Source organism: Poeciliopsis prolifica, unplaced genomic scaffold (assembly GCF_027474105.1).
Source record: "Poeciliopsis prolifica strain line A6 unplaced genomic scaffold, Auburn_PproV2 SCAFFOLD028, whole genome shotgun sequence".
Taxonomy (NCBI): Eukaryota; Metazoa; Chordata; class Actinopteri; order Cyprinodontiformes; family Poeciliidae; genus Poeciliopsis; species Poeciliopsis prolifica.
The window spans coordinates 3693934-3718124 of record NW_026562403.1 but is presented as its reverse complement, the minus strand read 5'-3'; the positions used below and the strand labels follow the sequence as shown (position 1 = coordinate 3718124).

Here is a 24191-nt window from a genome sequence, read left to right as displayed (position 1 = left end):
AAAAAAAAGGAGGAAGAGAGGATGCGAGAGCAGGCAACCGAGCCGTCCCCGAATTGCACCTCGAGACGCAGCGAGCGATTGACAGGCGCACAGCCGGTGAACTGGAAATCTGTGGCAAAGTGCTTTGCTTGCACCGCCGCGGCCGCCCTGCTGCGTTAACACTGATGAGAGCACGCGAAGAAAAGGAAAACAAACTTTGGGTAAAGTGACTGCAAGCTGCTGAGTGCATTGTTTGTTACTGCTTAAAATTCATCAAAGTTTTTTTTTCTTTTCTCTGTTTTGTTACTCTGGTGGTTTAATGTGGACAGAATGGGTGTCATCTCGTCCGAAGGGCAAAAGGAAGCAAAAAAAAAAAAAAAAGAGAGAGGAAAGTTTTAGTCAGTTTAAATATTTTTTTTATCAACTGTGTGGAGATTCAGTGTTTTTCCCAATCTGTGCTATTCATATTGTAAGCTTGGTGAGAATGGATGGTCTTACACCTGAGCCGCCTAATGAAGCTGATGATAGAATCTGATTCATATATCTCTCTGTCTAAAGAAAAGATACTATTTCACCTTTTTATTGTTTTTCTTGAAAACATCGATTCTGTTTGTGGAAAAAACACCCCAAACATTTATTTGAAGTTGTTTAGTTCAGCCGTTATTCACATTCATTGAGGCATGCATTGTCACAAGACAAGACAAGTGGTAAACCGTTGATTTGTAATCTAACCACAGTATCTCAAAGTCTTTTCTCTGAGCCACAGAGTTCCAGTGTCAGGCCTGCAGGACTGGGAGGATGGGCTCCATCTTCTTGGTTTTATTGAGAACTTGAGCAGCAGCGCTCTGGAGCAATTGTCCTTTCAGGCATTGTTGCGATATTCAACTAAAAATTGCATCCAGTGGTAACTAAGACAGAAGTGGAATAAGTGAAAACCTATTAGTGAGGAATGGTGAAGGCCAGTGGCGAGGTTTTAGTGTTGTAGTGTTCCTCGAAGTAGTTTTCAGTGCTAACTTGCCAGCAAGCTTAGCTGCTGAGCCATTACTGAGTCATTACTGATAATCTTCATCTTAACTGTGGTTAAGTTAAAAAAGAAACTATTTCAGTAATTTCTTTTGCCTTAACCACAAACCAATTTTGCAACATCCACAACAAACCAGATTTTAAGAGAAGACGTAGTCGTTAGGAATGACATTTTTGTCGCGAGGACAACAGAGATGTGTTAGGAATGAGAGGCTCATCTGCATCCATGATAGTTGTTTGTACGAATTAATGACTGCTGCCATGAAACTGTGAAACTCCTTAAGCTTTTTTAGCATCGATCTATCTGAGCTTGAAGGTTGTAAATGTGTATTTAGGAAGATGATCTGGATTGATTTTAGATACATGCTGTTATCTTGTTGTTCATAGACTTTCAGTTGTGCAGATGCTTTCTTTTCACTTCCATTTGATTAATAAGATATAGTTAAAATTGTTTCTTTGAAAAAACTTAATGTAAAAAGTTGAACGACTAGAAATGTTTTATTTATCAGTTTGAGTTGCCAATTTAAAAATTTATTTGTATTGAACTTATTTTCTTAATTAAGTACATTATATAAATTATTCTACATTATTTTTAAAATGTCTTTTTGTTGCTGGACCTATGCAATTTCTACACATAGATGTTGAAGTGACAGAAAATATTGGTTTAATATTAACATTTCTTGCTTTAGAAAGACAAATGTCAGCCTGTTCTGGGGCTCCACTTATTTTATATGATGTAGCAAAGCTTAAAATTATTTGAGCTTCTGAAGTCGCTTATATAATTTGTGGCAGAGTCCAGGGATGATATAATTCCTACGAAACGTTTCTTTATTTTCCACAACCGCCCTCTCTTCTTTCTCTCTAGAGTTGGGAATAGCATCAGAGTTTTATGAAATCTCCTGACCGAAGACGTCCCAGGCTGCCTCCGCTTTCCAGATGAGGTCACAGGCTTTCTGTGTCAATGGGATCATGTCCGGTTCTATCCGCTTAGGAAACGGACCTGCTTTTTCTGATGCTGATAGAACGAACCGCCAATCGGACCTCAGCGCGCTCGCTCGTCAAGAATTCTTGTTAACTGAGGGACATTAACTAAAGTAATCCATTATCCCGTCACAGAGAAATAGTTGTATCATGTAAGGAAAACAAGGACTTTGCTTATCAAAAACCATTGATTATTTATTTTGTATTTCTTCTTCTCTATTTTGAACTTCTATTGTTCCGTCACTTTTGACAAATCTCTATGGAGAAACAGTCCAATAGATCAATTTTATGAAACACAGAAAGGCTCTCTATATAAAGTGTAACCTTAATTTCTTCCTGAATGAAGACAATTGGGCATGCAGCTCTGAACCTCGAACATCTAAATCTTTTGTCTTCGCTTAATGGCCACGTGACTCTCAATGTAAAGTTTCTTTAAAATGCATTTCTTCACCCAGCTCATTTAGCCTTACTATAAAATAAAATGATCATGACATCCATTCAGCCATAAAAATGAACCTGTGGAAAAGAAAAATAAAAGACAGAGAGCTACAGATTGTAGTTTGAGAAAACAGAAAATAAAAATGGCAGTGTCGGGGTCACAGAAGTTGATTGTGATTGCTGAGGCTGTCTGAGACGTCGGGGTCTCGTCAGCCGCGGTCAGGTGAGGATGTCCTCAGAGCTTCATCACGGCTGACAGCACGTTTCAGCGTACACTCCGTTGATTCTCTGAAAGACAGGGTTCACCGAGATCCACCACATGCCGCGTTTATTAAGCTGAAATTGGCCATCTTGCCTTAACAGTAAAGCAACAGATCATTCCAGTTCAGTGACACTGCCGAACTTTGACATGTGCAGTTAAGGAGTTGTGAGGTCAGAATTTGGTTTGTTTTCCTGAACAAGCTTCACTATTTAGATAGGACGGAACATTGCTTCCCCCAACAAACCTAAAGTGTATCCATTAGAACATTTTTGGTTGCTTAAGGAAGGGGAAAAAACTAACAGTATGCATCTATTTGGAACAATTAGGAGTGAGCTTGTTTTTGAAAAAATAAATTAGATTGCAAAAACAGCTGCAATAGATAATATTGAAGGCCAGCCTCAATGCAGACATGGTCAGCCTTTGAGCAAAGGGGGTAGTTGTTACTACAAAACCCTTCCTTTGAGCCAAAAGAGATTAGCAAAGTCACCTTGAATAAGCAATGTCCTTTTGCCCAGTAAAATTGCATTATGGAAGCTGGAGACGGTCCTGTGATTTGTGTCCTCCTGACAGGGCTTCAGTGTTCATTAGCAAGGAGCTCTTAGACTCACTGGAACCACAGACACTGGGCAGCTCTGAGCATCCCCACCCTTCGCATAATTATGCAGCTTACCTTATGAAATGTTTTTGTCAAAAATATATTCTTTTTATATGCTAGAGTCTTTGATACATTTACAATGGGGAAAGGCTTTTTTAGTTTTTAATGTTAAATGTTTGGTTGTCATTAATCTGATCTTTAGTTCCCAGTCTGAAGTCTAAACTTCGGAAGGAGAACTCTGTTCATTCGTGATGTTTAAATTCATTTACAGATGGATTTGATTGCTTTATATTTTTTTCGTCCACAAAATATTTGGCATATTTTCAGTGACAAACGAGATCCATGTAACTCTTCAAATACCCTGATTGTATTTAGACACGTTTAATGAGTTCCTTTTGATCAAAAGCTGCTAGATGTTTTCTATCGTATCTACCGTAAAAAATTGGTTAATAAAATAAAAGTATTTTGCATTATTTGTCTTTTAATTTAAGATTGGTTTATTTTGTCAGTGAATTTATAGCCTTATAAATTTTAAAAAGTGTCAATCTGCATCATCTGCCTCTTCTGACTTCCCACATCTATTCGTTCCTGTTCAGCACTGTTCTGCCACAAATGGCCACAGGGCATTTCAGACAGACCTGGCCTTTTTATATTTCACATGACCAAGACATGCAGAGAGAAGTTTTTGATGGGATTTATGTAAGATAGCCATGAAAGGATATAGATTTGTATCAGGTGTACTCTGTGCAAATTAGGCCCTGTGTTTTAAATCAATATCTAATTGAAAGACCCTGTGACAATATATTTCAGCTTTCTGATAGAAGCCACCATAATTTTTCATGTGGTGGTATTTCGAATGACATGCCATGTACTCATTACAGGTCTGCATGCAGATAGTGTTTAATAGTTGTTATTAAGACTTTCTTGTTATTAAGACTTTCTGACACCTAGATGCCTATGAATAGTGAAGAGTGCTAAGCTTCAATAAATAAATAACTTATGAAATAATTATTTAAATACATTAATACAAAGACATTGACCCAGAGTTTTAGCAAACTTGTAAGAAAATGTCTAATCCTGCCTACTGAATTTGATTAGTGCAGTTTACAGGTTAAATTATTTAATGTTGTGATTAGAACAGGAACATGAAATGATTTATTAAATCATGAAATAATTACACCCAGCCTTTAAAATAAAATCAAAACATTTAATTGAGGCACATATGATTAATACTGTATTTATTTACTTTTTCTGTATTTATTTCTAGTTTAAAAAAATAATGGCACATTTACATAATTATTTAGTAAGTTATTCATTTATTGTATTTGGCACTTGTCTCTCTCCAGAGTTTCAACTTGTTTCTGCTGCATCCTGCATCCTGCTAACTGTGAAAGAAAAAAATAATTCTTAGTCCAGATTAGTGTCCACTGGCTAAAAGCAACATTTCTCTGTCTCAAGTCATATTTGCACATTTATAAAACAGAACATAGTTTAATTATTTGATATTTAATTAAATGCTTCAGGCTAGCAAAGTAAATTCTGTAGGAAATAATAATGTTGTAATGTGGCATTTCCTCATTCCTGTTGATTAAATGTTCCCATTGAAATTTTGACATTTTCTGAAGTTATTTAGTGTGAGTACATGACACTGCAATAATGTTTTATCATTATTATTATCATTTTCATCTATAGTTGAGCGCTACACAGATGAAATAAATACATCATGCTTAGCCTTGACTGTGAATTAGTGTAGACTGTTGCTATATGTGCCTTTAGCAAATATGTATGACGTACATATTAAGTTATTTGACAATAACATTATACAGTCACAGCGATAAGCGCACAGATTCGTGCCTGTGCGCCATTAATTGAATTTCATACTGATCCTTGCTTATTAGATTCCTTTTCACAGACCCGATTGTGAGTCAGCAGATTCAGCATTTCAGCTTGAAATAATCACCGCCTCAGAACCAATGCCAGCTCATGAAATATAGAAGAAGGAGAGACTCTCTGGAAATTGAATTTTTATTTAAATAAAAACTGAGCTTTACAAAAAAAAAAAAGTGATGCTGTCTCACATCAATTCAAATGATTAAAAGGCCTGGGAGACGAGTGTGATGATGATTAAACAGGTTATGAGCCGTCAGTGGGAAGTCGTCTTTTATCAGAGGATGATTATGGATGTGGTGGTACCTATTAATAATCTCACTAGATCTGACTTTCTTTCTCTTTTGTCTCCAATCTGTCCTTCCCTGTTCTCTTCTTGTACTTATTTGTCTGTTATTTATCTTTCCCCTGTGTCTTGTAGCCCAGCTGATGACAGCGATTGCCAGAGACTTCAAGGGTTATCTCCTGTTGTGACTCAAGAGTGCAGCATCTCCAGATCCTCTGATAGCCGCAAATCTCCATCATTCTGCATTCAGCCCTCCAACCTACCAGAAAAGGTCAACATTTAGAGCCACTATGGAGGACACGTACAATAACAGGACTTCTCTGGCTAAGGGAGCCAAGGTTATGGTCAAGGAGGCCAAGCGGCACACAGCAAAGAAAGTCAACAAGGTGGTCGACCGCGCTGCGGACGAGTACTCATCTCATCGCAACTACACACGATTCCAGGACGAGGAGGACGAAGACGAGGATTTCTACCGCAACCAGAAAGGACACGAAAGAGAGGGTTACCGTGACAATGAGGAAGGCTCCAGCGATGCCACAGAGGGCCATGATGATGAGGATGAGATCTATGAGGGGGAGTACCAGGGGATCCCCTCAGCCGGAGACAAGAAGCATAAGGAAGGACAGGTGGCGCTGGGACAGCCGATGTCAGACCGCAGTGAGCTGGAGCAGGAGAGGGAGGCAGATGAAGAGGAGCTGGCCCAGCAGTATGAGCTGATCATGCAGGAGTGTGGCCATGGGAGCTTCCAATGGCAGCTGTTCTTTGTACTGGGAATGGCGCTCATGTCGGATGGTGTGGAAGTGTTTGTGGTGGGATTTGTCCTGCCCAGTGCAGAGACAGACATGTGTGTCCCAAACTCCAGCTCAGGGTGGCTAGGTAAGATCCCAATTGGTGTTTAGATTTTGCTGTTGGTATATTCTACTGATATCATCCAGGAAGGCAGGCAAATTATGTACACTGTTATGACACTAAATGTTTTTTTCACATTTTATCACCTTACAATCACAAAGAACAATGTATGTTATTGGAATTTTATATTAGATCAACGCAAATTAGTGCTTACTTGTGACCTGAAAGGAAAATAGCTTATTAAATCAAAATGTGAAATGTTTGATTTGCATTTGAGGTGGCAAACAATACTGCACCTGACGAGGAGGGATGTGTTTTTTTCATCACCATGATCAGGGAAGTTGCTAAGAGTTGATTTCGAGATCGATAGTACTGAATACAGAGCCTTTCTGAGGCTACAAACCTTCCAGTAGGACACAAAACCCAATGCAACCAGTCAGGACTGCAAAACCTGACTGTGAGGTTTTGCGATCAATGTGTTGGAATAACCTTGTCAAAATGTCAAAAGTCTATGCAAATGTAAAAAGCAACAAGCAATCTGACTGAGCTTCAGTGTATGGCACGTTCTTGCCATACACTGGCAAAAAGGTTCTTGACATGTAAAGCTGGTTGAACCAAAATATCTGTTTGAACGATGTGTGTGCCCAGTTAATTTTTCTTTCATTTTTGGGAGGGATTTATTGTAATCAATAAGGGGGCCCAGAAAATCTTTGGGAACCACTGCCCTATACAGCTAGTATGATTATGAATCAGGTAAATGTATTGCATTGGTCCACACTGTTGCTGAAGCTCACAGGACAACATGCACCTGACTGAAAAGCAAGATCAGTGCAGGTTAAATGTCAACCCAGCTGAAGATTGGCTAGAATCCTTAATGTCGTGTTGGAAGTGTTTCAGTCCAATGGTCTTTGTGTGTTTTGTGTGTATGGGTTTTTGTGTGTGTGCAGCTTAAGAGACAAGCTGGTATTCCCTGTGTACTCTGTGAGTTGAAGTGGCGTTTCAACGGTCCCAGTAGCTGCAGGTGTACAATCCATCACTGCAGAGCTGTTTACAGCGTTTGACTTGCTGTGTCAGAACCAGAGTAGAGAGGACATTAAATTGGACTTACAGCCCTTAGATACTCACTGTTACGGCAAGGCATGACAATGCAAAACACCTGAAGCAGACAGAGTCATGGAAATGTTGAAAATCTGAGTTACAATCAAGAAATATATCAAAGACGGGCATGCATACGCATATTTATTTTTATTACTACCTTTTTTTTTCTTTAAGTCAGTTTAAAGAATTTGAGCACAATTTCTTAGTGTTCCAAAAGAGAAACAGAACAAACAGGCATGTTTTGGATTGAAGTGACAAACGTATCTGTGCAGAAACTTTATATTTTAAAAAGCGTCTTTTGAAGTATCACTATCAATTCTCGTAGCCTAGATAAACCTTGCTGATATTTGTACTTTCTGCCTCCCCTTGTTTGTACCTCTCTCCTTTATCCCCTGTCATCCTCCATTCAGTGTGCCTCTCTTTTCATCTTCTGTTCTCACCCATCCTTCTCATCTTTTTTCCTCTGATTGCCCCCTCGGCCCCTCCTCCAGTGATGATCACAGTAGGCCTGTGTGCGTGTTTGTATGTACTCATATGATTGCTGTGACCTTGTTGCTATCCATTTTACGGCTAGTTTGTTGTGCAACTACAGCGTAGTTTTATCTGCTTTATATTTTGTGAGTGTTTTAAACATTGACGTGGACAGCTAGTTATCGTCTCTGTCTGAGGGTGAATATACAAAATGAACAGATTTAAATGTTTCATCAAGTGGAAACACAAACCAAGCTAAATAGTCCTTCCAACAGTATAGAAGAGATAGTTCTCACCATCTCAAAGTTTGTTTTAGCAGTAGTATTACATGCTCTGAGTACCATTTAGCAGATTTTACATTTTGTTTTTGACACTATGGAAAACAACAACAAAAAAGATGGAAGCAGTGTGAAATAAGCTAAAAAAAACAAAACAGTTTTTTTGTTTGATGCATTGAAAGTTTTTTCTTCCACCATATCAGTTTTAGATTTTCCATGATTTTATTGAAGTGGAAGTACTGATTATATAATAGGGGGAAAAAAAGCAGTTTCTGCAGTGTTTGTTGCTCTGTGACTGAGGGCAGACTGGACATTACGCTGACATGGAGGGACGGTATAAAAATACACAGGCAGAGAACCTGGTGATCAATAGACAAAGCACAACAGAGAAGTCTAACACAATGTAAAAACAAATAAGTAAATACATATTGCTGCATTTGTTGCATTTGATTTTTTTAAATTCTTTTAATTTAAAGTCAACATTTAACTCTGGAATAATATTCAATATAAAGTACATACCAAAGGCATTCACCTCTTTGAATTTTGTTATGTTACAACCACAAATGCATTTTATTGGGACTTTATTGCAAAATGTTGCCTAAATTGGAGGATAAATTAAAAAGCTCAGTGTTTTTCAGGATTATATAGTTTATATTTCTGGCATGGAAAAAGAGGCAGATAAAAAGCTATTGTTGAAGAAAGCTACAGGAAATTCTGATGATTGCTTTCAAATATAAGCATTACAAAAAAGATATGTTCTTTCCCATGTCATAATTGTCTTTTTTTTTTAAAATCTTTTTTCAGAACGACAACAATAGACTTGTTCCTAATAATACAAACATTTCTTGGGTTTTGCTGTCCAGCCTTTATTTCCGAATAACCTGGGTTCATATGCGTTTCCAACATTTACTGTGACAGATGGAAATAAGGAAGTGGAATACCATGTGTTGGAGAGCGGGAGCGTGTCTGTGTGTAGAGTTAGCTGTGAAGGTAATTGACCCATGCAAGTTAACCGCAGGCAAAATAGATTTTCCTCTGCTCACCAAAACATTAATGCATTTTAAAATAAATTAGTGACTGAAAGGCGAATTATTTTTTTATTTTCTGGACAAAAGCAAGAAAAAAAATTGAGAAATTTACGTTTTGAAATGCTATGATTGATTCTATCTGCACTAGTGTCGACCATAAAACAATCACGCAAGCACAAGGACTGAGCTAAAATAAAAGGGATAATTCACAAAAGCCTCTGCCGTTGACTCAGAATGCGTGATGGCATGGCAGGTTTGCAGGGGGTGGATGCTGTAAATACCATAAGCAAGAATTATGGATAAGTAAAGGCATAGAAGAGAAGAAGAACCATACGCAGTGCAACACGTAAAAAAACAGGGAGGGATGTAACTGGAGAGAGAAAACGAAGAGGAGAGCTTACCAAGTCAGGAAGGAATAATGGGGTAGGAGGTGTAGGTGGACTGAAGCGATGACATGGAGACTGATAGTATGTAGTACACCAACACAGTGAGGGAGAGGCTCAGCTATTATCTTTGACACAACAGACAAAGGGATTGCATCACCCTATCATTACTTATTTCTTCTTGTAGGCTGACTTTTTCCTCCTGAGACTCCCCTCGTCTCATTTAGTTTCCTAAACTTGACTGTTTTTATTCCTTTTCATGTTTGTCTCCTGTCAACTGACCTCTTGTACACTATTTTGTACTCTAGCTTCTCTCTTTGGCTCCATTGCAACAGCACTCGTACTGTTTTACACTTTTCGTCCCAGTGTGAAAGCATGCTGGTTGAATGTGTGGAGCTGTGTGGCCCTGGTGCAGCTGAGCATGGCTAAACTGCAGTAAGATCCCAACATCGCTGCAGAGATTAGGCTGCTTGAATAGTGCAGCTAGCTCTGGATTTGTGTGTGTGTGTGTGTGTGTTGAATTAAAGTCAAAGAAATGATTATTTTTTTCATCTTCGGGGTGTCAGAGGGCTGGGCATAGAGAGGGTGTATGTGACGGGACTTAGTGTGGTATCTGAAAGAAGAAAGCTGACGTCTCCAGCACTCTCTGCAACGAGCCTCCTGGACAGATTTTGTGGCAACCCTGACAGTGTGAAAATCCTTAAAATAAATGTTCATTTTACTATATTTGCATCATTTCACATAAAAAATATATACATTTTTAAAATTCTGACCTGTAATCTGAATATATTTATTTGATGAAAAAATTACTCTATGATAGAAAATAAATTATTTTTATTTTTTTCAAAATCCTCCAGTGGTGCAATTTTGCTTCTCCTAAAAAACCATTTAAAATAAATCTAACTTAAGTAATTATACTTTAGTTTTTTTGTTTTTCTTTTCTTTAAAGTTGAGCAGAGTTTTGCGAATTTCAGTAGAACTCTATATATGTCTTTTTTCTTGGGGCAAAACTACGACATGACACATGAGGTCATTTTCACTAGCCGCTCTTCAAAATTGGGAAGACAAGAGATCATGCAATTCAAGTGACGTGTGTTGATCTTCGTGAGTTGATAAATGGTTACAATAAAATTGCTTCTTGCTTGGACATTCACATATAGACAGTCAAAGAGTAGATCATTGATCCAATGTGCAGCAGATCACAGGTGGTTCAGCACCACTAAATAAATCTCCTTTCATGATATTTCAGTCCTCAGACCTAAGTCTTGTCTGAGCCATAACATCACATCAGTAAGCTAATTAGATTTTAGGAGTCCCTGCTTTGTGAAATGTAATTGTTTTATGGTTGAATTAAAGACGTACAATCTTTAGGTGGTATAAGAAACTTTCACAGGACAACAATGTAAACAATGTTAAGCCTTTCTGCAAAACTTTATAATGGGTTTCTGTCTCTGTCAAACTGCCTTATTTTTCTCACTTTTAACCATACATGTATTTGTATCTGGAGCCCTCTGCAATGACTTCAGTTTTGTTTTACTGAAACAAAACTGGCAGGAGGCAGAAGGGATGAATCCCATCAAAGTGTCACGATGTAGCACAAACATGATTACATGCTGCTCAGCATAAAGGAGCCGCCGATGGTGCAAAACGCAGAGAGAAAACTAAGGCAAATACTCTAAAACAGAGAGGAGATCAGAGGAGTGTAAACTGTGTAGAGACAAGAGACATAAGTAAAGAAAACAAACTGGATGAAAGAGAAAGTGTAAAAAATGGAACATAAAATAGAAAGAGTGACAGATACAGGTACCAAGGCGATGCCACAGGGCGCACAACGTACAATGTTTTATGAATAAAACAGGATGGCTGTTTTCGTGTGATGCTGAAACAGTTTGTGGTGCTACGAGTGAAGAGCATCAAAGCATGAAATCATAGGGGAGGTCGTGATGCAGCTCAGTGCTCGTTCGTCTCGGAGGGCTCCTTGGTGACAGGGCAGAAAACAACGAGCGAGGGTCTGCCCTCACCCTGCTGTCGTGGTTGTGCGTCTTTTGCTTCTGCCTGAGAAGTCTCCAGGCTCTGAAGACCATACGGGTCTCCGCCTAAAAGTCAGTTGTGTATCTTAGGAGCAGATTCATCAGGGCAGAGATATCAAAATATTGAGCTTTAATCTATAAGCTCGTCTCCTTGAAAAAGACAGCAACTAAAATTTGCAAACTGTGTCAGCTGACTCCTGGCTGCATGCAGTCATCACTTACATGAATGCTGTGTCTTCAAAAAGACAAATTGTTGCTCAGTTCACCGAGTAAAATGAGCTGTTATTACAAGTTAATATAGGTTTAAGTTATTATCTACATATAGGAAAATATACAAACCCCAAAGGTCTAGTGGAAGTTTAGGGGGAGATGGTGCAGAATATCTTTGCAGGAGTCTCATAGAACACAAACTGAATTGTGCTAGAGGATGTCTGTGTTATTTTTGAATTATATTTCACTACAGTGCAGTAGTCTCCTCTTGGTTGGTGCCAGCCCTGCTGACAACATGCTGAAGGATACTGTGGAGCTCGACTGGGACAGAACATCAATAAATTCATTACGCAATTGAATGTCCTGTGAGCAATTTACTCACAGCTCCACTGTTTGGGTGATTCTCAGGAGTCTAAAAGTGGCAGGAAATAGATCCTTTTTTTGTCCACTTTGTACCTTCCTAAAATGTTCACTGAATGTTACATATGGTAAATATATGATTTTTTATTCCGCACAAGCCTGGTGCATGTACTGAAGAGGCCTGTTGTATTGGAAATTTAATTTATGTGGACTTCTAATGGGCGACTAGAAAGATGTCACATTTTTCAGCCAGCTCAGCGAAAAGATCTGCAGTAAAACTGTCATAAAGATGTCTGCTCTCAGCAGAGGATACACCTGCATGAATGAAGACTGAAAGTCAATGCTTCTTTCTCCTTAATACACTGCAATGGCACAATCTAACTGCCCTCATGTCTGAGTGAGATCTATCAACTGCATTGGATTTATAAGCATTACAGTTGCTTATAAATCAACTGCAATGAAAAGAAAACTGTCCAAGTCAGATCTCCTGAAGATGGATGAATATTAACGAAGGTAAATGCATGTTAATGTTCATTTCTAAAGTATGATGTTTCTTTCTGAAATTGAAGCGTCTAAAACAGAGAGAAATGCAGCTGGTGTTGCTCTTAGCAGCACAATCGCACACAGTAGCAACCGAAGCAGCACTATGGCCTTTTCTCCTCCGGGCAAATTCATGATGATCACTGAAAGAAATCAATGCTGTTTTGTTGGAGCATTGATCTTGTCAGTGATGACTAAGATTAAAAGAGAGCTGAGGGCTCTTTTGTTAAACTAACCTGGATTGTAGTTCACATTTGTCTTTTTATTGTTCAAAGTCTGTTTTTTTTGTCCTCTTCGTTCTGTATTTGTTGTCGCATAAGAAGAAGCACACACCAGCACTTTTTTCTGTGTATTTCTGAACAAATTTTCATTGCTTAAATGAAGAAAGAAAGAAAAAAAAAGCTTTGCAGAAATGGGTTTGTAGTATGTGAAAAACTAACTCTCCCCCTGGTGAAACATGGTGATGGCAGCATCATGGTGTGGGGATGCTTTTCTTCAGCAGGCGGAGGGACGATGGTCACAGTTGATGGCTGAATGCAAATCCATAAAACACCTCTGATTTATATGTGTGTATCCTTTCATATAGCACATCTTCAGCAACAAGGCAATTCAAAGTGCTTTACGTGACTTAAAAGGAAATACAAACAAAATAACAAACCAAAGGAAAGAGCAAAAGAAGAAAAAGAATCTAATAATGTTGATCCAAACTATATAAACTAGATACTCCAATTTCAGGTTGCTAGATAAGTTTATGCAAATATCCTCTGGTCTAATTCCCTTTCTGGGTTGGAATAATAGGAATCTAAAAAGTAGTTGCTAAGGTAGATTTTCTCTAAATTTGTAAAAGTAATGATTACTCCACAGTCTCTAAGTGATAAAATTAAAACTAAATGTTCCTTAAGTGTTCTTGTACCGAAATTTTTTTTCTGCGTTCTAAGTTCGCTCTAATTCCTTTTCTGGATTGCAATAACAGGAGCATCTCGGTATAATGATCTAAAGTCAGTCTAAGAAGAATAATTGTACTTTCACAAGTGTTTGCCACCTTCTGTTGGTTTTCCAAACAGAACTAAAGGACTTCTGTGGTTGCAATGTGAAAAAATGTAAAATAGGTCAAGAGATAAAAATATTTTCGTAATATTTCATATAATATATTGAATACATGATAAATTACAGTAACAAATATAGTAGAGTTCGTCTGTTAGTATATACAGTGCGTAATTTGTAAAGGTAAATAAAAAAGCTGCTTTGTTTGCTCTTTTTCTAGGCAGCATTGTGTACCTGGGAATGATGGTTGGAGCTTTCTTCTGGGGAGGAATGTCTGACAAAGTGGGCCGCAGACAGTGCCTCCTCATTTGCATGTCCACAAATGGCTTCTTTGCCTTCCTGTCATCTTTTGTCCAGGGATACGGACTCTTCCTTCTCTGCCGTATCGTCGCTGGCTTCGGGTAAGTCTGATAATGTCGAGGTCAAGACGCAATCTTGTAAAGTAGTAGACTGTGACGCTGAAGAAATCTGCTTCAACGTCAGTGGGGCAACTGGCAGCTCACTGATTCCAGTCAGTCAGAGATTTAATTTGTGAGACAAATAATTTAAATGTGGGCTTCTTTCTTCAAATGTTTGCTTTCAAAAAATTTGGCAAGATTCCTTTGATTATACTTTCACTTCATTCATCATTTTTGATCTTGTGAAACTTTACTTCAATATTTATTGATGTATCATGTTTTTTTTTTTATCTTAAACAAGGGTTATAGATATTTCTCGTTCGAGCCAACTATAAAGTGTGTCCTGCACTTACATTAGACACTTGACAGACTGTGATTTAATATCTTGGCAACATTGCTGCTCGTTTCAGAGCTAATTCAGTAATTGCACCTACATCATTCTCTCCAGAGACTCTCAGAGTAATTGAAACAGTGGCCAGAAGGAGATCTGTCCCTGAATGAAGGCAAATTTGTATGCAGGCTTGTTTTCTACCATGCTATGTGAAAACAGGCCAAAAAGGATCACAGAAAAAAAAGGAACACCACAAAAAATGATCTTTGCAATCTGACAAATTTGAATAATATCAATGAACATATCATAAAACAGACAAAGCAAGTGTTGTATCTGTAAAAACGATGCCTTTTCAGAATCTGCATATCAGGGACAAAGGAGACAATCTAAGCCCAATTATAAGAACAACTACACAATATGCCACTATATCCCTACACAATCTATGATTCATTAAATCTTAAACAAAGCAATCAATGGGGGACCTACCTATTTATTCACTTTTTGTTGCTAAACAAGTTATAGAAAGTATTCAGACAGCTTTAGTATTTGCAGTACTTTGTGTTAATAAATAGATACAGAGTCTATATTACCATATGATGCCCTATAATTTGGTGCACTTTAAAAAAAAATAAACCTAGTAATGACCACATTATTGTCATGTTTTAATGCTTAAAAACAAATGAAAGAGGGATGCTAATTGCATTGTAAATCCTAGGTATTTTAGGGGAGTTCAACAATTTTTACTGATCGGTCGCTGTTTCTAAAGGGATTTTTGTCTCGCTCTTGCAGGATAGGAGGTGCTGTGCCCATTGTTTTCTCCTTCTTTGCAGAGGTGTTGTCCAGAGAGAAAAGAGGAGAACACCTCAGCTGGTTGTGTATGTTCTGGATGATTGGAGAGATCTATGCATCTGCCATGGCCTGGGCCATTATACCGCACTACGGTGAGTTTACAGGTCCCCCCAAATAAAGAAGTCACTTATAGACGGAAAAAAATTGCTTGAAATAAAACGGTTCTGTTAGTTTCTTCTAAAGACAATCAGCTCATTAATAGTGGAAAGCACACAGACCTAATAAATAAAATAAAAGCTGAAGTATGCTGCCGGTTATGCTTTTTAAAAAAGCCTTGCTTTACAGATTGAGTGTAGCAGTACACAGTTTGAGTGTCTGACTACAGTTACCCATCTGCCCCTGCTCTCTCCATAATTAAAGTTTGAGGTGTTTGTTTTCACTGCCGTGTGAATCAATCATCTAAAAGCGCTCAGTGTCATCCAACTGGGAAAGTTGGAGTCAGGAGAGAAATATGTGGAGGTTATTAGAAGACAGGCTGCAGGGGTGACGTCTGGAGATTCCAGTTTCAAATGCAACTGAGGTCATTTCAGAACACGGCCACATTTCATTGAACCCTGGAGGGTGCCGTTTTTTGATGATTATTTCTTCTTGTTTTGGATAGGCGAAAGGATTTTCACTTTTGGACAGCTGTTGTGATGCGTAGCCATAGCAGCAAGGTGTTGGTTTTACATTCAGGAGCAGCTGATTAACATTTCAAAAGATCAAATAAATCCTCAACTTCAGGTCTGTTGCAGTACTTACAAAAACAGGAGTTCCTACAGCCTCAACTCTTTGGAGAATGTAGGATAATCTGGATTATAACAACATTCAATTTCCCTTTGGGATTAATAAAGAATTTTTGAATTAAACTTGAAATGAACCGAATTGCATTTCCTGCACTGAATTATCATGTGTCAGTAGGATGGCATTTTCTGGTGATTTTGCAATTATCTCTTTGTGCAGAGCACGGTTTTCTCACTAGAACAGGGAGGATTTTAAAATGCTGTTCTGGATTTTGTTGAATTTAAACAGCAGAATAATATTAGCTGAAACAAATATTCTGTTGAAAGAAGGGATGAAAGCGTTTAGGTTGCACGTCACCTCATTAAGGTTAACTAGGAAATGGCTGCCTATCTCCCTCCACCACGTGCTGTTTTTATTTCTAGCCTGGTTTTAAACCTGCTGTTCCTTCCTTTTACTGGATCCTATCTCCTCCTGCTTTGTTCTCTCCACAGCTCCCCGACTATCCCTCCTTTTATTACCACTCCTCTCTCCGTCTCTGCAGAGTGTTCGTCTTGATCAAGCATAATTAGATTTTTCTCCTTGCTCTAATAGGACAAAGCTACATCTAGAAGTGATTTATGACCAGCCTATGCTTCAGCCGACCTGTGACGTCACTCAGAGAGAAGCGCAGTGTGCGTGTTGTGGGTATTTGTGTGCTCATGCACTGCTGCACGTTGCAGTGCGTGAGATTTTATGAGTACAGCAGACACACAGGTCTTTCTCTAGGAAAGTGAAAGAAATAAAATCTGACACTGGAAGAGGTCAGTCGAGTTAAAACACACACACACACACCCACACACACACACTCGCACAGAGAGCGAGTGAGAGAGAGAACCACTGATAGAGTTTTAGTTGAGGGCTTGTTTTATTATATGCTATTGCCTGAGCTCTGCTGCAGATTCTTTCATTAGGATGGGCAGAAGCACACTGATATAGAGTTAGTACGATAGCCTTCTAAAACCAGAACTTGACACGTCTTTAGTAGGTCACTGTGCTGTCACATCTTTTGTTGTCATATTAAAAGGGGAGTAGTTGCCTCACTGTGCTCTTATTCTTAACTCGGGTACTTATGTAGATTGTCTCTGAAGAATCTATGTATATTCTGATAGGTATAAAACTTCAAGTCGTTTTTTTTGTTGTTGTGTTAATTAAAGAACAAACTATGATGATCCACAAAAGGGGAATTTATGATTGTGTTTTTATTGGGGAACCATGATATGAAACAAGCTTAAGATATTTTTGCTTTGCTTGTATTTGAACCTCAGACAATAAGCAGATATTCCCAAGTGCCAATTTTTTTCTTCTAGAACATCAGGGCCCAAAAAGACGAGGTTTGAACTTTCTGCATGTCTATAAATTACATAAATCCAGTCCTACATGTAACTTTAAAAAAACAAACAAACAAACAAACCCACCCCCCGCCCCATTAAGCCTATAGATGTAAACTTGAGACTGTAAAGAATGGATGCATCTGCCCATCAATCTGTTCATATTTAATTCAGCTGGCCGTCTCAGCTGAATTGGACATCTTCAGACAATTATGTGCCTAATTCCTATAATGAGATTTCCAGTAGTATGAAGGGAACATTGTCCCTCGGTGGCAGGAAGTTGTACTATATTTCTGGAGATAGCTGAATCTGTTTCTCCATCTTAATCCCTTCAGATATAAATATCAAAAATCTTAAAATGCTGAGCGTGAAATTCTGTTGATGCAGTTAAAAACTGGTTTTGCCTGCATAGTTTTGGTGCAAGATTTACAAAAATAGATATTTTTTTGTAGTTGTAGTATTTTATTTTTAATTCAAATGTACTACCTCTCCCTCAGGAGACTGCTGCACATTTCTTTTTACAGTCAAGTTTGTTTTTTTTTACTATGTTTTTTTGATAAAATGGCACAAATGAATCTTATTACGTTATAGTAAATAAAAATAAAACCAGAACTGGCTTCAAAATTAGCAGGTCATACAGAAAATTGGTGGATTCTGTCTTGTAGAAAAATATTTCACTGAAAATTTCCTTCCATTCAGTTTGATGCTGCCACCCTCATTTTTCACCATGAGGGTTGTGTGTCCATGGTATTATGCACATGTTAATTATTGCAACAATTAAAATGATGATCTAATATGGAAATGTGGTCTTAATGTTTAACTTTAAAGCAGGTCTGTTTAATACCTGCTTTATTTTCAAAAATATCATCAAAACACAACTAATTTATGAAGAAGTACCTCTATAAGGACTTATCTTGCGTCTCCTTTAGACAGGGCGTTTATTTTTTATTTCTATTTAAAGAGAATCTGTGAAAAAAAATTGTATTTTAAACTGTCAGCACATTCATCAAAAACTCTTGCAAATGGATAAAATTCTGCCTATGCTATTTGATGTGTTTTAGGTAAGAGGCAATAATATACACTTAAATGAAAATTATTATGAGTTTACTTTACCCTGTAGTACGAATACTAAAAATATTACCAAACTATTAAACGAGCATAACATGCTAATATCTTATTTATTCTTTTTTACCTTTGCAAGCCGTTTTGTTTTTACCTTGATGACAGTTGTTTGTAGCTGCTATCAGAGCTGGATTTTAATACACGGTGGGATTATTTCCAAACAGCCGTTTTCTGGCAGAACCATTAGCATTAACCCCCTCCCTACCCCGTGGCTCCCCTCCTATGCCTGTTGATGGATAACGGTGCCGCATTCCCTTTGGAGCTGTATCTCCATGAGCCACGATCTGTGGAGAGACGTGGGAGGTCACGACGAGCATGCGGGGCCCCGATTTCTCTGCATCCTGTGTAATTTTTAAAAAAATAGTGAAGTCACGAAGAGCACTCACTAAAGTCAGCGTGTGGCAGACTGTTCATGTTGAAGTTTATCCTTGCTGCTTTTAAACCTACTCACACATTTATAAGCACATGGATAAAATGGGTTTCAGTGTACAAAATGCCACTAAAAGTGCATGACAAGGCAGCATATGTACATAATGCTTTGTTGCATTTGCAAAGCTCCAAATTGTTACTAAACTGGAAAAGATGCAAATGTAAAACGGTTTCATGGCATATCCTACACTTTGTGAAATGATTTGAACAATAGAAATAAAAATATGTCTTTGAAGTTGCACAAAACCTGAAAAACAATTTATGACTTGCATGTACATCTATTTGTGTTTTCGTAGGTGGAGAGTTGACATGACACTATGGTGTGTCAGTATAATCTCTATGCGGTCATCCATCTTGTTTATTTCAGCTCTGGTATCTTCTCTTAGAGTGTATACCCACACATTTACACGCACCAGTGTGTGTGCTTTTCCCCCTGCATGTTGCAATGATTAATGAGTCTGAGAGACTGTCTGTGGGCTGAGATCAGGTGCAACAAGATTTAACTCAGCAGAAAACACTCAATTCCATTCCTACGCATTCAATTAACCCGTCCCTGTGTGTGTGTGTGTGTTTTTTTTTTTTTTACTTTTTCTCTGCTTACCCTGCAGACTCATTCATCTCTGAGTGTCCCCATCGCTCTGCTTAGTCAGAGAGCTATCATTTAAATGTCATTTTTATTTCAAGTAATTTCTTTTTTCAGAATTAGACTGACTCTTGTACATGAGATGGTATTTATGTAGCACTTGGTTTCAGCACAGAGTAAATATTCAAAATTGTTTTGTCATCTCCATACAGCAGGATCTCGAGTACTTGGATCTTTCCAAGTAGCCCATTGTTAGCTTTGATCCTAACTGCATTGTTAGTTGTTTTGAATAAAAGCATCTGCCTATAGCTTAACTATAAATATTTTAAACATCTTTATTTGAGTAATTCCTGTTCACTTGTTTTAAGCTGACCAAAATATCTAGAAAACTTTCTATGGCAAAATAATTGCTTCCCATATCCCAAATATGTCACAGAAAGACTCATTCGTACATTATGTTTTTTTTATTTCTTTTCTGTTCAGCACAGCTGCCCACTGAGGGAAGCTAAGGTTCTTTATTTATAAGACTCGATGAGATTTAATGTAAATTGACTGATTTTGAAAATGACTGTTTCCTACAAACTGCAGGATGGAGCTTCAGCATGGGGTCGGCATACCAGTTTCACAGCTGGAGGGTTTTTGTCGTCGTTTGCGCCCTGCCATGTGTGTGTGCTGTGGTGGCTCTTACCTTCATGCCAGAAAGCCCCAGATACTACCTTGAGGTAATGAGCCCTTTCTGGATAACTAGAAACCTATTGTTGCTCAGCTGTATGTGCTTTGTTTGTCATTTCTACCAAAATGTTGTCCACAAATGTTTAAGATTATGGATTTTTATAAATTTATGGATTTGATCAGACTGAAAAAGTGTGAGTCACACACAACTGGACTTCTGCATGTTTGGACAAGAAAAGCATTTAGATTTCTAACAGCTGGTTGTTCTGCTGGTGGATCATTATCCAGTGAAGCGAAGTGAGTCACCTGTGTCGTGAATCGCCACTGACATATCAAAGGACCAACTTCGTGTACAGTAATTGCTGATGTTAAGTGGTTGCTGGAAGACGCGTCCGGTAAATGTGTCTCGCCTTTGCTGTCACTCGTTTCTCTCTCCTTCCTGACAGGTTGGGAAGCACGACGAGGGCTGGATGATCCTCAAGCAGATCCACGACACCAACATGAGAACACGTGGGCTGCCGGAGAAAGTCTTCACTGTGAGTGTTTGCTGCGGATGTTTCACAGACTCCGCCGGGTTTTCCTATGCTTAAGGAAGCAAAGAGGCTTATTTTCTGCCACCACCGGGACAGGTTTGGATTTTTTCACTAGGCAGGATCATGTCTGAATTACCACAGGGTCTAAGAGCTGTTTCTTGTCATTCAGACTTATTTGCTGCTTGGGCTGCACTTTGGGAAAGCTGCTTAGTCAAGACAAGTTTCTTGAATTAATTCTGCACTGCATATGCATATTTTTTACTTCACTGATATTTCACATTGAGTCACATGAAAAGACGAAACTATGCTACATAATAAGATCATGAATTGTCTAATTAGGTAGAACAGTACTGTCCAGCACCCTGCTGTCTAATTAGTACATTAGAAATTGGAAGAAATGTAAAATACTTAACAAAAACAATTTTCAATCAGAATATGATCTATTTGATGGGGTTATCTGGGATTTTAAATATGTATGTAAATGTATTGACTCTACTTTATCATATTGAATCATCATAGTTGTTCTTGTAATACTTTAATGTCTAAGATACAAACCTGAACTTAACTATTGTACTGTAAGTAAATATTTATGCTACTTTTTTATTACTAATTCAACAGGTAAACAGGATAAAAATCCCTAGACAACTGGATGAGTTGGTTGAAATGGAATCAGAAACTGGAAACCCAGTTTCCAAATTTTTCTTCAGGATAAAAGCTGAACTACATGGGGTAAATATATTTGCTTTTTGTCCTCCTCTGCTCTAATGGGTTTATCACAATATGAATGTGAAACATAATCTGATTTTTTTTTCTCTTTTGTGTTTAGATCTATCTAAACCTCATGAAGTGCTTCAAGTATCCTATGCAGGAAAACATGATGCGACTGGCTATAGTGTGGTTCACGCTGTCCTTTGGGTGAGGTGTTCTTCTGATCTAGTCTTTGTTACAGATAAAAACACACAATTCTTTTGGGTCAGATAATAGCTTCAGGGCCTCATCACAGTGCTGTCATCTTGATCTCTCTGCTGTTCAAAAGTTGAGCAGTCCAGACATGAATCATGCCCTGTGTGATGATAAAGATCCACTGGAGAGAATCCTACAAATAAAAACCATGAAATCACTTTTTAAAAAAACGTGTCCACTGGTCTTTTACCACCTGTTATTTTAATTAATTTATTTTTTTAGTCTAACCTCAACAATATTTGGTTTTACCTGATATTTGATGTGGAGCAAGACTATTTTATTTATCATTGCAGGTATTATGGTCTGTCTGTTTGGTTCCCTGATGTCATCAAACACCTTCAGGCAGATGAATATGCTTCCAAAGTGCAGATCCACAATAATGAACGCATTGAAGGCTTCACCTTTAACTTCACCCTGGAGAACCAGATCCACAGAAATGGGACATTCATTCATGACCAGTAAGATGTCTGTTCAGCGACATGAGCAGTAGATTCAATATCTTTAAGAAGTATCTATATTTAAGTATAGCATAGCATATGTATGCTGACTGTAAATTTAATTATATGTTAACCACTGTACCAATGCTGATTCATGTATTCATAACATAATGGTTGTCATTTAGGTTTGTCAACATGAAGCTGAAATCCGTCACCTTCATTGACTCCACGTTTCGTTACTGTAACTTTGATGACGTGACGTCGGTGGGCTCCATATTCAAGAATTGTACATTTATTGACACTTTCTTCTTCAACACAGGTGAGAACTTTCCTTAAAATGCTACAGGCTTTGTCAAAATAAGATAAAGCCTCACTCTACATGACTGACACTACCACATTTCTAAAGAAGTCTATCCTGATTTAAGACGTTGCCTCTTTCAGGAAACATTTTGCATGTCTCAATAAAACAAGTCCAAAATGTTTTCTTTTCCATGCATCGCAGAAACATTGGTTCTTCACAAAGACTTTGCTGGAATCAAATTCAGATGAGGACTCAGTTTTTAACACAGAAACACATTTGATTTGCTTCAACTGCAATATTCCTGCTAATGATAAGATAAATGCACTAAAAGTTGCATTTGCACAAAAATGGGTTTTTATGTTTTGTCATCATTGCTTGTCAGATCACTAAGTATCCTTAGGATTTGCTTTGCTTCGTTCTCTCTGCAGATATCGATGAATCCAAGCTGGTAGAGGGAACAGAGGTGATTAACAGCACTTTTACCCACAACAAGACTGGCTGCCAGATGACATTTGTTGATGACTACAGTGCTTACTGGGTTTACTTCATCAACTTTCTGGGAACACTGGCTGTTCTTCCAGGCAACATTGTGTCTGCTCTTCTTATGGACAAAATTGGGCGTTTGTCCATGTTAGGTAGGAAAATGGGTTGGAAATGTAATCGATCGGCCTGAAACCAGATATTTACATATACTGAATGATAAGAAAAAATATTTTTTCACTCTGGTGTAAATCAGCCCAAATTTATTTTTTAAAAGTTGCCTAAGGTTGTCAAATATTAGTATATTTGCCAAATTCCAGAATAATGAGGCTGACACTTTTATTCTTTCTTCAAATTCTAAATAGTTTGGAGGAATTACCTTTTAAACTTTATGACTTGGATCCACTGTTTTTGGACCTTCTCACTAGTTTACTGGAATTTTGGCTGATTAATGTTGCTGTTACTGGTCTATGGGACTAAAATCAAATCTTGTTGTTGTCCACACCAAAACACAGACTTTGATGTCCTCAGGTCACATTGTAACTAATTCAGTTTTCCCTTTTCTAAAAAGACTATTTTTCCAAACGGAAAAATTGTGTTTGACCAAAGTTTAACCCTCTGGATGATGTCTTTGTGTCTATGTTATTTTCAAGCTTGCAAGTTTCCTATTTTTTCATAAAACTCAGGGCTTGTAGTTTGCAAACACTGTTAAATTTTTCATCAGAAAATTTAACATGCACTCAGGGAGATGTGCATGTCCCAAAATGCATTTTCTTATTGTACTCAGGCTTTTCATCTTATTTTTGGAGTAACAACTTATTCTTCTTGGTGTGGCCTTTTCTTCCAGATCAATAACTTAAGGACTTATAAAACTAATGGGTCTAAAACAGGATAGGTTTGTTTGATTTAATCACATATATCTGTTAACTCTCTCGTTCTTATTTTTAGGTATTAACAGTTAAATACTAAACTGACAGAGATGAAATAAAGTACTTTTATCTGGTCACTTTTATCAGGTGGCTCCATGATCCTGTCTGGTATCAGCTGTTTCTTCTTGTGGTTTGGCACCAGTGAGTCCATGATGATTTTCATGCTGTGCCTTTACAACGGTCTGAGCATTTCGGCCTGGAACTCCCTCGATGTGGTCACCACAGAGTCTTTCCCCACTGTCAGGAGGTGAGGAGGAATGGTGACGCATTGGTGGACAGGCAGATTAATCAAAGATATTTTTGGATTAACTGACATTTCTGATTTTTTTTTT

At 38.0% G+C, this 24191-nt stretch overlaps 1 protein-coding gene across 1 annotated transcript in view; it reads left to right on the top strand.

Annotated features, from left to right (window-relative positions):
- Nucleotides 1-24191, top strand: part of sv2ca (synaptic vesicle glycoprotein 2Ca) — a 29399-nt gene that overhangs the window by 824 nt on the left and 4384 nt on the right. The window contains exons 2-12 of the mRNA XM_055049208.1: nucleotides 5587-6327; nucleotides 13963-14143; nucleotides 15261-15412; nucleotides 20133-20266; nucleotides 20663-20752; nucleotides 21368-21478; nucleotides 21576-21664; nucleotides 22006-22170; nucleotides 22335-22468; nucleotides 22879-23085; nucleotides 23947-24106. Of these exons, the coding sequence (XP_054905183.1) occupies nucleotides 5742-6327; nucleotides 13963-14143; nucleotides 15261-15412; nucleotides 20133-20266; nucleotides 20663-20752; nucleotides 21368-21478; nucleotides 21576-21664; nucleotides 22006-22170; nucleotides 22335-22468; nucleotides 22879-23085; nucleotides 23947-24106 (2009 nt within the window). The 5' untranslated portion in view covers nucleotides 5587-5741. The remainder of the gene's footprint in view (nucleotides 1-5586; nucleotides 6328-13962; nucleotides 14144-15260; nucleotides 15413-20132; nucleotides 20267-20662; nucleotides 20753-21367; nucleotides 21479-21575; nucleotides 21665-22005; nucleotides 22171-22334; nucleotides 22469-22878; nucleotides 23086-23946; nucleotides 24107-24191) is intronic.